This window comes from Rhincodon typus, chromosome 11 (assembly GCF_021869965.1).
Source record: "Rhincodon typus isolate 14 chromosome 11, sRhiTyp1.1, whole genome shotgun sequence".
NCBI classification, from domain to species: domain Eukaryota; kingdom Metazoa; phylum Chordata; class Chondrichthyes; order Orectolobiformes; family Rhincodontidae; genus Rhincodon; species Rhincodon typus.
Genome location: NC_063342.1, coordinates 38,031,336 through 38,045,156, shown reverse-complemented (window position 1 = coordinate 38,045,156; position 13,821 = coordinate 38,031,336). Strand labels below are relative to the sequence as shown.

General features: G+C 38.8%; 1 protein-coding gene across 3 annotated transcripts in view; it reads left to right on the top strand.

Moving 5' to 3' along the window:
- casq2 (calsequestrin 2) overlaps positions 1-10,559 on the top strand; it is a 38,208-nt gene extending 27,649 nt beyond the window's left edge. For all 3 annotated transcript variants that reach the window (XM_048602986.1, XM_048602984.1, XM_048602985.1), the window contains 6 exons: positions 412-542; positions 1,393-1,438; positions 2,191-2,245; positions 5,691-5,791; positions 5,877-5,951; positions 10,235-10,559. In XM_048602986.1, coding sequence (XP_048458943.1) covers positions 412-542; positions 1,393-1,438; positions 2,191-2,245; positions 5,691-5,791; positions 5,877-5,951; positions 10,235-10,462 — 636 coding nt within the window. In that variant the 3' untranslated portion in view covers positions 10,463-10,559. The remainder of the gene's footprint in view (positions 1-411; positions 543-1,392; positions 1,439-2,190; positions 2,246-5,690; positions 5,792-5,876; positions 5,952-10,234) is intronic.
- The last annotated feature ends 3,262 nt before the right edge of the window (positions 10,560-13,821 follow it).

Genomic DNA, 13,821 nt, shown 5'->3' with positions numbered 1-13,821 from the left:
AATGTTGTGAAATAAAGTCTATCCATTCAGCATTTCATAATGAATGTTAATTAATTTAATAAAGTTATCTGCTTCCAAAGGGAAACATTTAAAACAGAAATGCAGCTGTGGTTATAAGTGAAAACAAAATAATTATAATTGCTTTCTCAATGTGCTTAATTTGTATCATATAGCTATGTCAGGAATTCCAGTCTCTACTTAAACGTGTAAACTTGTTTTGTTTGGTGTTGTTTTTAAATTACAAGCGGGGGGCCTATGTTAGTTTGTTGTGAAATACATATTTTGCCCTTTTTTATCGTTTGGATTGACGTGCTGTTTCTGGCAGAATTCTCTTTACAGTATTATGTGGGGTCTGTTTAAGTTTATCATTCTATATTCATCATTTTCTTCATTGATACACTCTCTGGGTAGGTCGCAAAGAAACTCTCACTGAAGATGAATGAGGTGGATTTTTATGAGCCTTTCATGGATGATTCGGTCACTATTCCTGATAAACCCCACTCAGAGGAAGAAATCGTAGAATTTATTCAAGAACATAAAAGGTACATAACAATAGCTGTTATGATTTGATTTCATTACCTAGGATACCTGGAATAAGTGGCTTGTCTTATGAGGATAGGTTAGACAGATTGGCCTTGCTCCCACTAGAGTTTAAAAGGATTGAGAGGTGATTTGATTGAAGTGGATAAGATTCTAAAGTGAATGTGGAAAGGATGTATCCTCTTGTGAACTCGGGGGCATTGTTTTAAAAGTGAAGGTCACCTTTTAGTGCTGACAGTGCTGTCTCAGAGGATTACGTGACTTTTGAAATTTCTGCCTCTGGAGAGGGAGGAAGCGGGGTCATAAAATATTTTAAAGGAAGAGGTAGATAGATTTTTGTTAGGCAGTGAATCAAAGATTATCAGGCGTAGATGGGAATGTGGTATTTGTAAAACAAACAGCTCAGCCAGGATCTTATGGAATGGCAGAACAAACTTGAGGGGTTGAATAGCCTACTTCTGCTGATATTTCATATGTTTGTAAGTAATCTGGATTAAATGAGAATGCACATTTGCTGTTATCATTATCTGTGTGAGCTTCAAATCTGTTTAAGTGACAGGAGCACTGGCACTCCAAGGAAATATCACTGCTATATAGTGCAGTGGTCATGCAGATGGTCATCTATTCCATCTCTTCCTGGCTAGGCCATTATTGCAAGGTTCTGGGTGGGCATCAGTGTCAATTTTTGATTTTCCTAAAAAAAAGTCATCAAGTCAGTATCAAAACAATATACAAAATATGATCCAAAGTAAGGTCAGTCCTTTATGAATACAAGCAAGGAGGGGCAGGTTGAAAAATCTTTAACAGTGGAACATAGTAACTAATTTAAAGCTGTGTTTGTTCTGTTTTTAGATCAACCCTCAGGAAACTGCGTCCAGAGGATGTGTTTGAGACCTGGGTAAGACAAACCTGAAATCACATTTCGTGTAATTAGCAAGGATGAGAAACTGTTAAATTTAAATAAATTTGGCTTATTTTCTCAATGAGAAAGGTGGTGAGTAAAGAGGCGTCAATAATACATAAGACAGCAAAGGAGGAGGGTGACTAGGCTGAACACATTAGAAGCCACAGATTAGAAGAACTAGATACTCAAGAGTGTGGTCCCTTTCTTGGAAAAATTCAGGCTCAACATGTACTCAAAGGTATCATAGAATATGAGATTATAATTTTAACATGGATCAGTGGTGGCAGAGTTGTCGCTAAATCATGTTAGGAGTGTTCATGCCATTCTGTAGAACTTGGGTGTTTAATCCATGCTGACACCATTTCAGTATTGAGGGAGTACTGCATTTTTGCAATTACCATCTTATATCTGAAATTTAACATAAAGTCCTGACTCCCTATGCTGATACAAAAGATCCCATCATACTACACAATGCAAAGAGCAAAGTGAAAACTTATTCCTCCACAAAAGCAGATTAACTAGTCATTTATCTCTGTGTTGTTTATGGGATCTTGTATGCAAATTGGTGTTGCAGTTATCAATCTAGCAACAATGACTCCACTTTAGAAAAATATGTTGCATGTAAGTCATTTTGACATGTACTAAAGATATAAAAGCAACTATGTATATACAAGTTCTTCCTTTTAACATTCAGGAACATCCACAAATCCCTCATAAAGTAACAAATTTGTAATTCTTTTACATAGGAGGATGATATGGATGGGATCCAGATTGTTGCTTTTGCTGAAGAAGAAGACCCTGGTAAATTCTATTAAAGCTGATCCTGTTATAACACAGAAAAAAGCCATGTGGCACATCACTTATTTTTCTCACATATCTAAACCATTAGTTTAACTTCACACCCCTGGGTGGGTGTGTAGGCAGTGCAGAGGGGTTGCAGGATTAAGAGACAGTGGGGATTGGGGGATGAGAGTGGGTTGGAGAAGAATGGTAAAGTATGTTGGAGGTGGGTACAGTAGCAAAGACAGAGCAATTATGAGGTAGAAGATAGATGATGATGGCATTTATCATCAAGGAGCAGAGAAAGTCATTGACCTTCTTTGGATTTAGATTTATTTAATATTAATCTTCCTGCACTACTGGGTGTTTCTCTAAACTGTCAACACTTCACTGACTTGAGTGGTAGCTTGGACCAGGCAAGCCAAGGCCCGGTGGTGTGGTCTCCTTTGCTGGGCCTGGGGTAAGAGGATGGCCCTCCTGTGCACCACCTCATCCACCAGGGCCTTCTGGTCCCTGTCCTCAAAGCAGGGCACTGATTCTCTTTTGTCTAACATGTCCAGGGCAAACGACTCAAACTATACAGAGCAGCTCCAGACTGTCAGCAATTCACCCAGTTTACAACTACCTTGTAAATCTGACATTGGTGCCAGGAATCCAGGGATACTCTAGCAGTGGCAAGTGATAGAATATGAAAGGCAAGGTGCCCTAAGGGCATGGTGGATAACTACTAAGGAGGTGGAGTTGGGAAGATAATGTGAGAAATTTGTTAGATTTTTGTGGTAAGACATTCCATGAAACTGCCCAAGATTGACCCTTAACCAATTTCTGGTAAAATTCAGCCTAGTGAATCACTTTGAAGTCCAATGACTTGTCATATTGCCTGTGGTTATTTGACATTACCATGCTGACTGAGACTCATAATTGTTTACAGCTCAGAAGGAGGCCCACTGTGTGTCCACACCAGTCAACAAAGATGTGACGACACTAATCTGTTTCCCATTTTGGCCCGTAGCACTGGAAGCTGTGGCAATGCAAGTCATAGAGTCATATAGCATGGGAACAGACTCCTTCAGTTCAAGTGAATATCTCAATACAGTTGAAGCTTTTAAATGTTGTATATTTGAAAGAACTGATGATTTTTTGACGTAAGGTCTGCTGGTTAACTTTCCTGTACTCTTTCACAGATGCTGTCTGATTCAATGAATGGTCCAGCACTTTTTCTTACAGCTTCAGACTTTCAGAATCAACATTTTTATTTTATGTGTATATTAGTGCAGCTAAACAAAAAAAAGTTTTAATAATAACTGAGTGTCTATTCAATAACATGAGGACTTCCTTTGAGCAGTGAGGTTGGAAAATTGTAAGCTGATCCTTTTTCAAAACGGTTTATATTTTCAAGGTTCAAATGTAAGATATCTGTTTAAATGGACAATAGTTGATACATTTTTTAAATAATTCCATTCCAGTATCTATTTAAATCAATCATCACATTTGCCTGATTTTGAGAAGATGTAGGATAGGCAGGAAGCAGGATTTCTGGCTTGGAGCTCTTCAGCTGTCTTCCTGCAGCATCATCCTACTTGTGGGATTTTCTGCCAGATGTGAAAGCCAAGGAGGGAATGTACATTCAGATGATGCAGTAATGATGACATTATGTAATCCCATCTATTTTCTGCCGTCAATGCCATAGCAACACCAGACACAAGGAACACAAATGTGTTAATGACATACAGCTTTGTGGGAAGTTTGGAAATTTTATTACCTCAGCTCTTGAACGAAGGGTAATCAATTAATTTCCCTTTACGCAGTAAATTTAAAAATAAAATGTATTCTTCAGCTGCTGTGCCCTGCCCTGCCTGCGGATATTTGAAACCCATGGCTGAAAAGTGATGAGCGCCAGGGCCTGGCAGAGGTCGCACCCTGCAAATGTTGTGGCAAGAATTCTCACAAGAAAATAAACTCCATCTATGAGATTCCTGAAAACTAATGGTGAAATGTGATACTTGAGTGTTTGTTTTTCTTGTATTCTGCCAATTGAGTATCATTTTCCAATTTTTCGTATGCATCGCTGTGTATTCTTTTTGGCAATGTTGCCTTGCTCTGAATGATTCTTGTAGAAAGGTTTCTTTTTCTATTCATATCACTGAGTTATGTTTCATTATTGAGGAATGTGAGTGAAACCTTATATGGCAATATCTGGGAGATATCTTACATTTGAAACTTGAAAATATAAACCTTTTTGCAAAGGATCAGCTTACAATTTTCCAACCTCACTGCTCAAAGGAAGTCTTCATGTTATTGAATAAACACTCAGTTATTATTAAAACTTTTTTCTGGATCAGCTGACACTAATGTAGACATAAAATAAAAATGTTGATTCTGAAAGACTGAAAGTGTAAGAAAAAGTGCTGGACCATTCATTGAGTCAGACAGCATCTGTGAAAGAGTACAGGAAAGTTAACCAGCAGACCTTACGTCAAAAAATCATCAGTTCTTTCAACTATACAACATTTAAAAACGAATTAGGAAAAACACATTCACAGATGTGAACTGACAAGTAAGTGCTTTAACAAAAAAAAGGGAAGCTTAAATTGCACAAATAATACTAACATGAGATGAGAAAAGGTATAACAGAGAGATATGTTGCCAAGTATCCCCTGCCCTGCAGCAGATCCCTATCATTTAAGCATTGCGAGATTTTCACCTAGATATACCTGTGTTTCTCTAGGAAATCTGGGGCTTTTATTCAAATTAGACTGGAAATTGCTGTCTGTAATAATAGAATGTAGATAGCAGGCTTAACATAATTATCCTATAAAAATTTTGCTGTGTTAAAAACACTAAATGAATTGAAGTTGTAGTTGTCGCAGTAATTGTTGTAGCCTTGAATATGTTCAGCAATGGAATAATATTGATAGCGTACTTAATAATGGCATTGAAAAACATCTACTTCAAGTGGATTTTGCGGAATTTGAAACTTTTAAGACAAAAAATATCAGATATTTGTTGGAGAAGAGTATCAAGGAGTATAGATGAAATGCGGCTAAATAGATCAGCCTTGATTAAATTGAATGACTGAACAGGCTGGAGAGATTGGATAGAGTTCCACTCTTCCTGTGTTAGAGTTATGCAGCATAGAAGAAGCCCTTCAGCCCATCAAGTCTGACTAATCCTACATTTTACACTTGGCCATTAGCCTTGAATGGTATGACATTTCGAGTGCTCATTCGTGTACTTTGGCATTCAAATTGCAGAAGACCATGCAAATGTATTAAATGTCTATTCACTAATTTTAACGATGTTATTTCAAGGTATAGTATCTATCCCATAAAGTTGATGCTGAATCCACCAAAAATGTATTTCATAGGCAGCTAGAAGTGAATTGATATCTCTGGAATATTTGTTCATCTGAGTACTTCTTGGTCACATGCATGGAGATAACTAAGGAATTTCTATTCCTTTACAGATGGTTATGAATTTTTGTCAATTTTAAAAGAGGTAGCAAGAGAAAACACTAATAATCCAGATCTAAGCATTGTGTGGATTGACCCAGATGACTTCCCACTGGTGAGTACACATGTTACAAAGTAACAAGTAGGTAGGAATTATATTTCAGTAATTTAATCTTACATTCCTTTTGTGTCTATTTCAGCTGTTTACTTACTGGGAGAAAACTTTCAAGATTGACCTTCACAAGCCTCAGATTGGAATAGTTAATGTCACTGATGTAAGTAGTATCAGCAAAATCCAGTCATTGGTCTGGTGTTCTTGTATTCTTTTCCATATAAATATATTTTACCATGATCTACAGAACTGTCAGAGTGCATGTTCTTATTTTATGTGTGCATGCTTTGTTTTAATTGTGATTTTGTATACCATTTGTGACAGTAGATGGATATCACGACATATTTACTCAACATCTATTTCTTTACAACTTTATGTAAGAATGTGATGGTGTTTTTCAATTTCACTATTCACATAAACTTATACGTATGTGTATTGCTGGGATTAGATACTGTGCAACATATAGATTTGCAAGGAAATGTGTGTACATACTTAAACCTTTAGACGAATGCAAGTCATGTGTTTTAAATGAAAGTACAGCTGCAGGTATTTCTTCTATAATGCAATAATTGTGTTCTTGAGTGACCTTGTGCTATAGAAAATCACATTATAGGGAAATCGCTATACCTGTACAGCAGAAAGTTTGCGTTATCCAAACAGCGTCCACTATTCATCAATCATGTTATAGCCAATTAGCATTAATGAAACACGTATTTTAAAATCACAGTTATAATAGTGGGAGATATTTTGGAGGAAAGGCGTGGGTGACTTTTGACTGTGAGTGCAAAAAAAAAGACCAGGATTCATTTTTATTTATTGATCACTTCCTAAAGCTACTACTGGAAGAATACAGCACAAAAGGAGATCGACCATTCACCCTGTTATGAATACTGAATTGGGACTAATCAGATTGGCTGGGTCTTGAAGGGCATAGCTCCTGGACTGGGCCTGTGGTAGGTGCTGAGAAGCACAACAAAGGAGATGCCTTCTTGACCCGATCCTTATCAGTTTGCCTTTCACAGCTGCACCTCACCATGACAGTACTTGTGGAATTGGCCACTACACGGCATTGTGAAGGTGAAATCATCTTTACATTGAACACATTTTGTGTGGCACTACCATCATGATAAAAGGGTTCAATTTAGAAGAAATCTCAAAACTGGGCACCTGTGATGTGCCGAGGGTCAACCACTACAGCAAAATTGTATCCCGCCACAATCTGTAATCTCTTGACCCAGAATCTCCTTCACTCACTCGTTATCTGATGAGTGAGGAACATTGTAAAACATGTCAAGAACTGTACCAGATGTACCTGGTGGCAACCACATTAAGGTACAGCACATGCCCAATAACCTGCAGAGTAGCTTTCTATAGACTACACTTACAACCAACAGATCAAATCTAAAGTCTGCAATCCTGAGCTATCTGGTCATGAATAATGATGTATGATTAAACAATGAAAAGAGGAGGTTCCATGCAGATAGATGGTTGAGACTAGCATTTGTGGGCAAAGATAAGGCTGAAGCATTTTCAACCAGCCAGGATGAAGAAGGGTCTAGGCCCGAAACGTCAGCTTTCCTGCTCCTCTGATGCTGCTTGGCCTGCTGTGTTCATCCAGCTCTACACCTTGTTATCTCAGTGAACCAAATGTGTTCTTTTGACAATTAACGGCAATTACATGCTCACTTTTAGGCTAGACTCTGTTCTTAATTCTATCTTTTAAAAATATTTTATCGCATTTAACTTTCATCATCTGCCATGGTGGTATGTGAACCCTTGTGCCCAGGGATCCTAAATTACTAGACCATGGACATTACTATTATATCACCCTTCTCCTATTCACTAAAAACCTGATGCTGAAGTTGGGTTCCACTAAGACCTTTCAGTACCAGGTCTTATGACAGCCTTGGTCCAAACATGAATGGAAGAGGTGATCTCCGTAGGTAAGGTAAGAATGACTGCCTTTGATGTTCCAGCAGTATTTGACCAAGTGTGGCATCAAGGAACCCTGGTAGAGTTGAAGTCAGTAGGAGTTAAAGACAAGACCTCTACACTAGCTTGAGACATACCTAACAGAAAGGAAGATGGTTTTGGCAGTTGGAGCCTAATCACATCTGCTCTATGTCATTACTGCAGGAGTTCCTTAGGGCAGTGTCATTGGATCAACCATGTTAAACTGCTTCATTAATGACTTTCAGTCCGTCATAAAGTCAAAAGTGGGGATATTTGCTGATGCTTACACATTGTTCAGTTCTGTTCACAATTCCTCATGTGAAGAAGCAGTCTGTGTCCGTAGATGGCAAGGCCTGGACAGGATTAAATTGTGAACTGATAAATGACAAGTAAAAAATCATGTCACGTAAGTGTCAGGCAATGACTGCTTCTAAGAGAATCTAACCACTTTCCCATGATATTCTTTGGCAATACCATTGCCAAATCCCCACCATCAACACACGTTAGCACCTAGGGTTCAACATTGACCATAACCTTAACTGGATCAGCCACATCAATTCTACAATGACAGTTTGGTATTCTGTGGGGATTGACTCACCTCCTGACTCCCCAAAGCTGTTTCATGTGTAAAGCACAAGCCAGGAGTGTGATGCAGTAGACTTCACTTAGCTGGATGAGTGCAGCTGCTATAGCACTCAAAAATCTCAATCTCAGTTAGGACAAAGAAGGCCACTTGATTGGCACCTCTCCATTATCTTAGAAACATTCCTTGTCTCCAACATTGCTGCAATGTAGCTGTAATGTATACATCTTTACTCACTGCAGCTCACAAAAACATTTCCCAAATGCATATCCCTACTGGCCAGAGGAACAAGAGCAAAAGCAAATGGGAATATCACCACTTCCAAGTCCCCTTCTAGTCACATGGAGTTTTGATGTGGAAATATATTGCAATTCCTTCATCATTGCTACATCAAATTACTGGGCCACCTTATCTAACTGTCCTGTGGGAGTACTTTCACCCCATGGACTAAATGCCTTAAAAAAGTGCTACATGACCACCTTCACTAGAGGACTTAGGGATGGCAATAAATGTTGGTCTTGCCAGCAAGATCCATGTTCCATGAATAACTGAAAAAAACCTAATTTCTCTTCAGGTGAAGGTGCTCTAGAACAATCCCCACTTCTCTAATCCCTGCATAAAAGTCCAATGCAATGAAAGGAAGCAAAACAATTGGGTGCCAGTAGTGAAATCCATTGAATTGTTGTCAGATGGTCAACCACACCACATAGTGAAGTCATCAAAAGCTCCAGCTAGTGCCCTGCAGGTCAGAAAAGGACTTGCACCTAATACATCAATAGAACATTGGGGCACATTTACTGTTGGCCAATCAATTGTTATATGGACATAGGTGGAGTTGAGGATGGGAACTCTGTGGAATGCCATTGGAGTACTCTGTGAAGGAATCGTCCAGGAAATTGAACCTTCCACTGGGCAATTCCACTACATTTGGAACCCTACAAAAGTTTCCATTAAAATTGGAGAATTTGGATGGTTCAAATGAAATTAAGTGAAATAGTTACTCAGGAAAGTATATATTATTAAATACATAGGCTAACACCTAAGTAAATATTAAACTGATTCCATACTTACACCATCTACAACCCTCAGACCACTCACACCCAGACACAACACCTATCCTCTCCATGCCCCACAGGACCAGCCCAACCTGACCTATCCTAAATATTTATTAGCCCCTTTGTCACCAGGCACCCTGACACCTTCCCTGCACTCCATCTGGCATCCTATCACCCAGTACCCTACCCGTGCCTAGCAGACACCTTACTTTCTTGGCACCTACCCCCTTAGTGCACTTGCCAGGCACCATATTCACCACCGATCTGGCATCCAGCCCTCTTAGCACCATAACATCTGTCAAAGTGTCTGTCAAGGCTTTTAAATTTCAAATTACAGTGTCTGACTGCTGTGAAAAGGTGACATGGTTTGCCTTCCTCTGATAGTTCTGCATTACGAAAGAACTGCCAGAATGGAATTAAGAAACCTGTGCTGAATCTCCTCTCTGAAATACAGAGCTCTCTTCTTTTGTAAAAAAGAGATTAACTGCAGGGGTAATCTGTGTGAAATTGCCACTCACTGGAAAATCTGGCCCATAGCCTCAATATTTCCTGTACATTTTAGAATTCTCTTTTCCTAATTGGAACCGGTCTCTTTCTGATGAATAACTTTTGCTGATTTATTTGAAGATTATTCTATTTTCTGCTAATGAGATTTCCTGATGGATTTATTCATAGCCATTTCTATTCCTAATCAATGTAGGTATGATTGTAGGATTTCATGTAGCATTTTCAGATACATATATGACAATATTTGTATTTATGCGCATGTTCCTGAAGTTAATAATTTATAATTTTCTTGATTGATGTATAATTGATTGTGCTTTAGCACTGATTTTCACATCTAATATCTTATAGGCTGACAGTGTCTGGATGGATATTAAAGATGATGATGATCTACCATCAACTGATGAACTAGAAGAATGGCTCCATGATGTTCTCTCAGGAAAAGTCAATACAGAAGATGATGATGATGATGATGATGATGATGACAATAACAATGATGACGATGACAATGATAATGATGATGACAATGATGATGATGATGATGACGATGATAATGACGATGACGATGATGATGATTAACTCTTCAGTTTAAGATTAATTATCTATACTGTGAACAACAAATCTTCTAATTCTACATGTTTAAAGGTATTCTGAAATTGATATATTTGTAATTTAAGATGAGTATTTGAAAATGAATACTAATTCCCATGGTGTGAAAATAAAGCCCTGGGATAAAATCCCAGATATTTGAAATGAAAAGTATCTGATTTATATAACTTGCTCTCTGTCTATTTCGTTAATCTATATTTTCCTCATTCACCTTTCCTCATCTCTGTATTTATGAGAAAAGAGCTTGCATTTATACAGAGCCCTTCACTACCTCTGAACAACTGAAAGCATCTTACAGTGAATGAAATACCTTTTAAGTGTAGTCCCTGTTTTAATGTAAGAAAATGTAGCAATGATTTTGACGCAGAAAAGTTCCCAAAACAGCAATGAGAAATTGACCAGATAATCTATTTCTTGACAATCATTTCTATCCACTTGAAACAGCAAATGGGTTTTGGATTTAACATCTCTTCCACCAATGTAGCACTCCCTCAATACTGCATTGAAATTAGATGCTCATCTGTCTGAAGTAGAATTTGAACCTTCAGTCCCAGAGTCAAGGGTGCTACTACCTTAAATTATACTTCAAATAATCCTCTTCAGCTGAAAAAAGAAAAACTCACAAGCATTGTTTTGGCCGATACTGTCTATACTCTGCTGAATACTGTTGACATTATTATAAAATCAAGGTCACATTAAGTCATTTTAATATTCATTAAAAATCATTTGCAACAAATTTTAGTTAACACAAACTTATCATTTTTCTATTATGAAATGTAGAGATCCTCTGTTAGGAGTTACAGGAAGGGATTGTTATGATCACCTGAGGTATTTGATATTTAAAGCCTAGGCAATCAATTACAATGACAATATTTTTAAATAAAGTAAGAAGTTTGGGATCAGTCCTTGAAACCAGTGTCCATAAAATGTGAGGGCAATCTCCCTTCTGGATACAGAAGTCACAGCAGGAACCCATTGGCAATATATTAAATAATCTGACCACAAATGTCAGCTAGGATCAGAAGCAGACATGTTGGACAGCACTGCTATTCCCTCCTGATTAATTATGGATTAAAGTTCAAGCAGAAATATCAGCTGTGAAACACAATATGAGACACAATTTGAATCATTAGAGTCAAAAATGAAAGCATACTTGCAAATTGAGCAGAACTACAGCTGGGTCCAGATTGGAAATTAAGTATATTAATTGGAGAAAGTGGGCTGAATTTCACATTTTTTGGTCAAGTGCCAGTTGTGTTGAGGTTTTTTGGAAGGTTTCTTGCCGCAAGGACTAGAGAGAATACACGCTGTATCTTACCAAACTCCCCTTGCTAATTATCTACCCATCCCAATGGCATCTCACTCGCCTGATTCTTTCCCTATCTTACCACATGCCATTCCAGGAACAATCTCCACTCATCAAAGTTCCAGCAAAAGACTGGCATCCCTTGTGGCTGCGTCATATTTAAAAGGCCACACTGCTCAAGTCACATGACTGACAGTCCCTCACACATACAGTCCTCTTCTCTCAATTTAGTTACTGTTTAACCACCATACCAGATAGTTTGCCTGCCCTTAGTTACATCCATCTAAATGCCCTCTCTCCATGGCCACTAACTACCCTGTCTCCAATGCCCATCTTGTCATTGTCCAGTGGGGGAGCATCACATGTAGGCAAGCAATCAGGCAATTCTTAACATGTGTTTTATTTCCAAAAACTAAAAGCAAACACAGACAAAACCAATAAAAGCTGCTATTCACCTCATAATGTAAAACGTATGCTGGCATCATGACCAATGACTGTTCCACAGTTTATGATGTTCTGCTGTATCCTGTTGTCATCTTCTGCTAAGCTGTGTCATGCTTAAGTGCAAAAGGAGTGCCCCTTTTTTCCCTCATCCTCCTCCCTGAAAGACTGCTCTTATTCCCCCAGTTCCTCAGCATCTATCATGTCGCCTCCAATTATGCAATGTACAGCATGTGAGGATGTGACTCCCCTCTAGATTGGTCTAAGTGGCAGAACTGCATCTTCAAGAACCTTACATTCAGCTTCAACACTGCCCTGGTCACAGCATGCACTCAATTTTGGCTGAGTAACCAACACTTTACACCAAAAGCGAGTGCCTGCTCCACTTTGGCCCCTTTCCCATCTTGGATCAATATCAGTATTCAACTTTTCAATGCAACCCTTATTGCAATACATAGAAGATGAACAATGTTTCTCTTGTGTCACAGCACCCTGGGAAGGTTCATAAGCAATGGGATGCTTTAGCCAGCACACACTTCTTCTTAAGTCATTTTAACTAATTTCTGCATCACAATGCTAGATTTGCAAACACCAATGGGATTATGCAATTTATCTTTGGCCAGCATTTGAACTCTAAGCATGCTCATTCCATGTCCATTGTAAATAGACAAAGAAATGAATGGAAATTAAATGCAGCTGGAGTTTGCAAATGCATGCTTCATGTTTTCATGGCCCTACATTGTTCTAGTATCCAGCAGATATGAATTACTTGCTTTCAACCATCAAACTGACAGAGTCCAACCACCCTAGATATTGATCCACTGATTTTCCAGTTGTGGTTAGCCAAGTGATGGTAGGGAATGCAGCTCACAGTGGACACAACCAGCATCGGGCTTCACTCCATCAACTGCTATACCTTCAGAACCTCCATGTCCCTTTTACTTTGCTTGAACCCAACAGCCCATGCTTCCCATGTGGAGACTCACTGCATTGAACTTTGCCTCTAACTGTCCTTCCTGCTTCCTGAACATTAACATAACATCCTAATGATGCCTGCTATTTTCCTCTCTATGCTCTCCATATGAATGCATTCTTCATGTACTCATGCCTCTACAATGTCCTAGTGTTCAGCAGACATGGATCACATGCTTCCACCCATCAAACTGACCCTACTATAACCACCATATTATTGACACTGTCACAATAGTGCTCACTGCCAATAAATCCACTGCTGTAGTTTACCATGCCCTCCAATGCTGTTCCACCACTCCCCACACACTTTGAGTTTCTCTTTCACTATCCCTGTTCTCACCTTTAAACGTATCTCAACTTACCCCTCAGCCTTGACTTCTTCACCACTTTTGGTGGCCCTGAGCTACTTTCCGACATGTCTATTTGGTTGAATAAATGTTCGGTGTGTTTGACACACTGGCAGCTGGCACGTGCTGTGTACTTGATATCTCAGTGTGCTGTACATCAAAAAGCCCCTCTGCAAGACAGATCACTATTGACAAGCATGGAAAGCAGCCTGACTGTGTGTCTGTGTTAAAGAGCACCTCAGTGCAGCAGTACTGATTTCCTC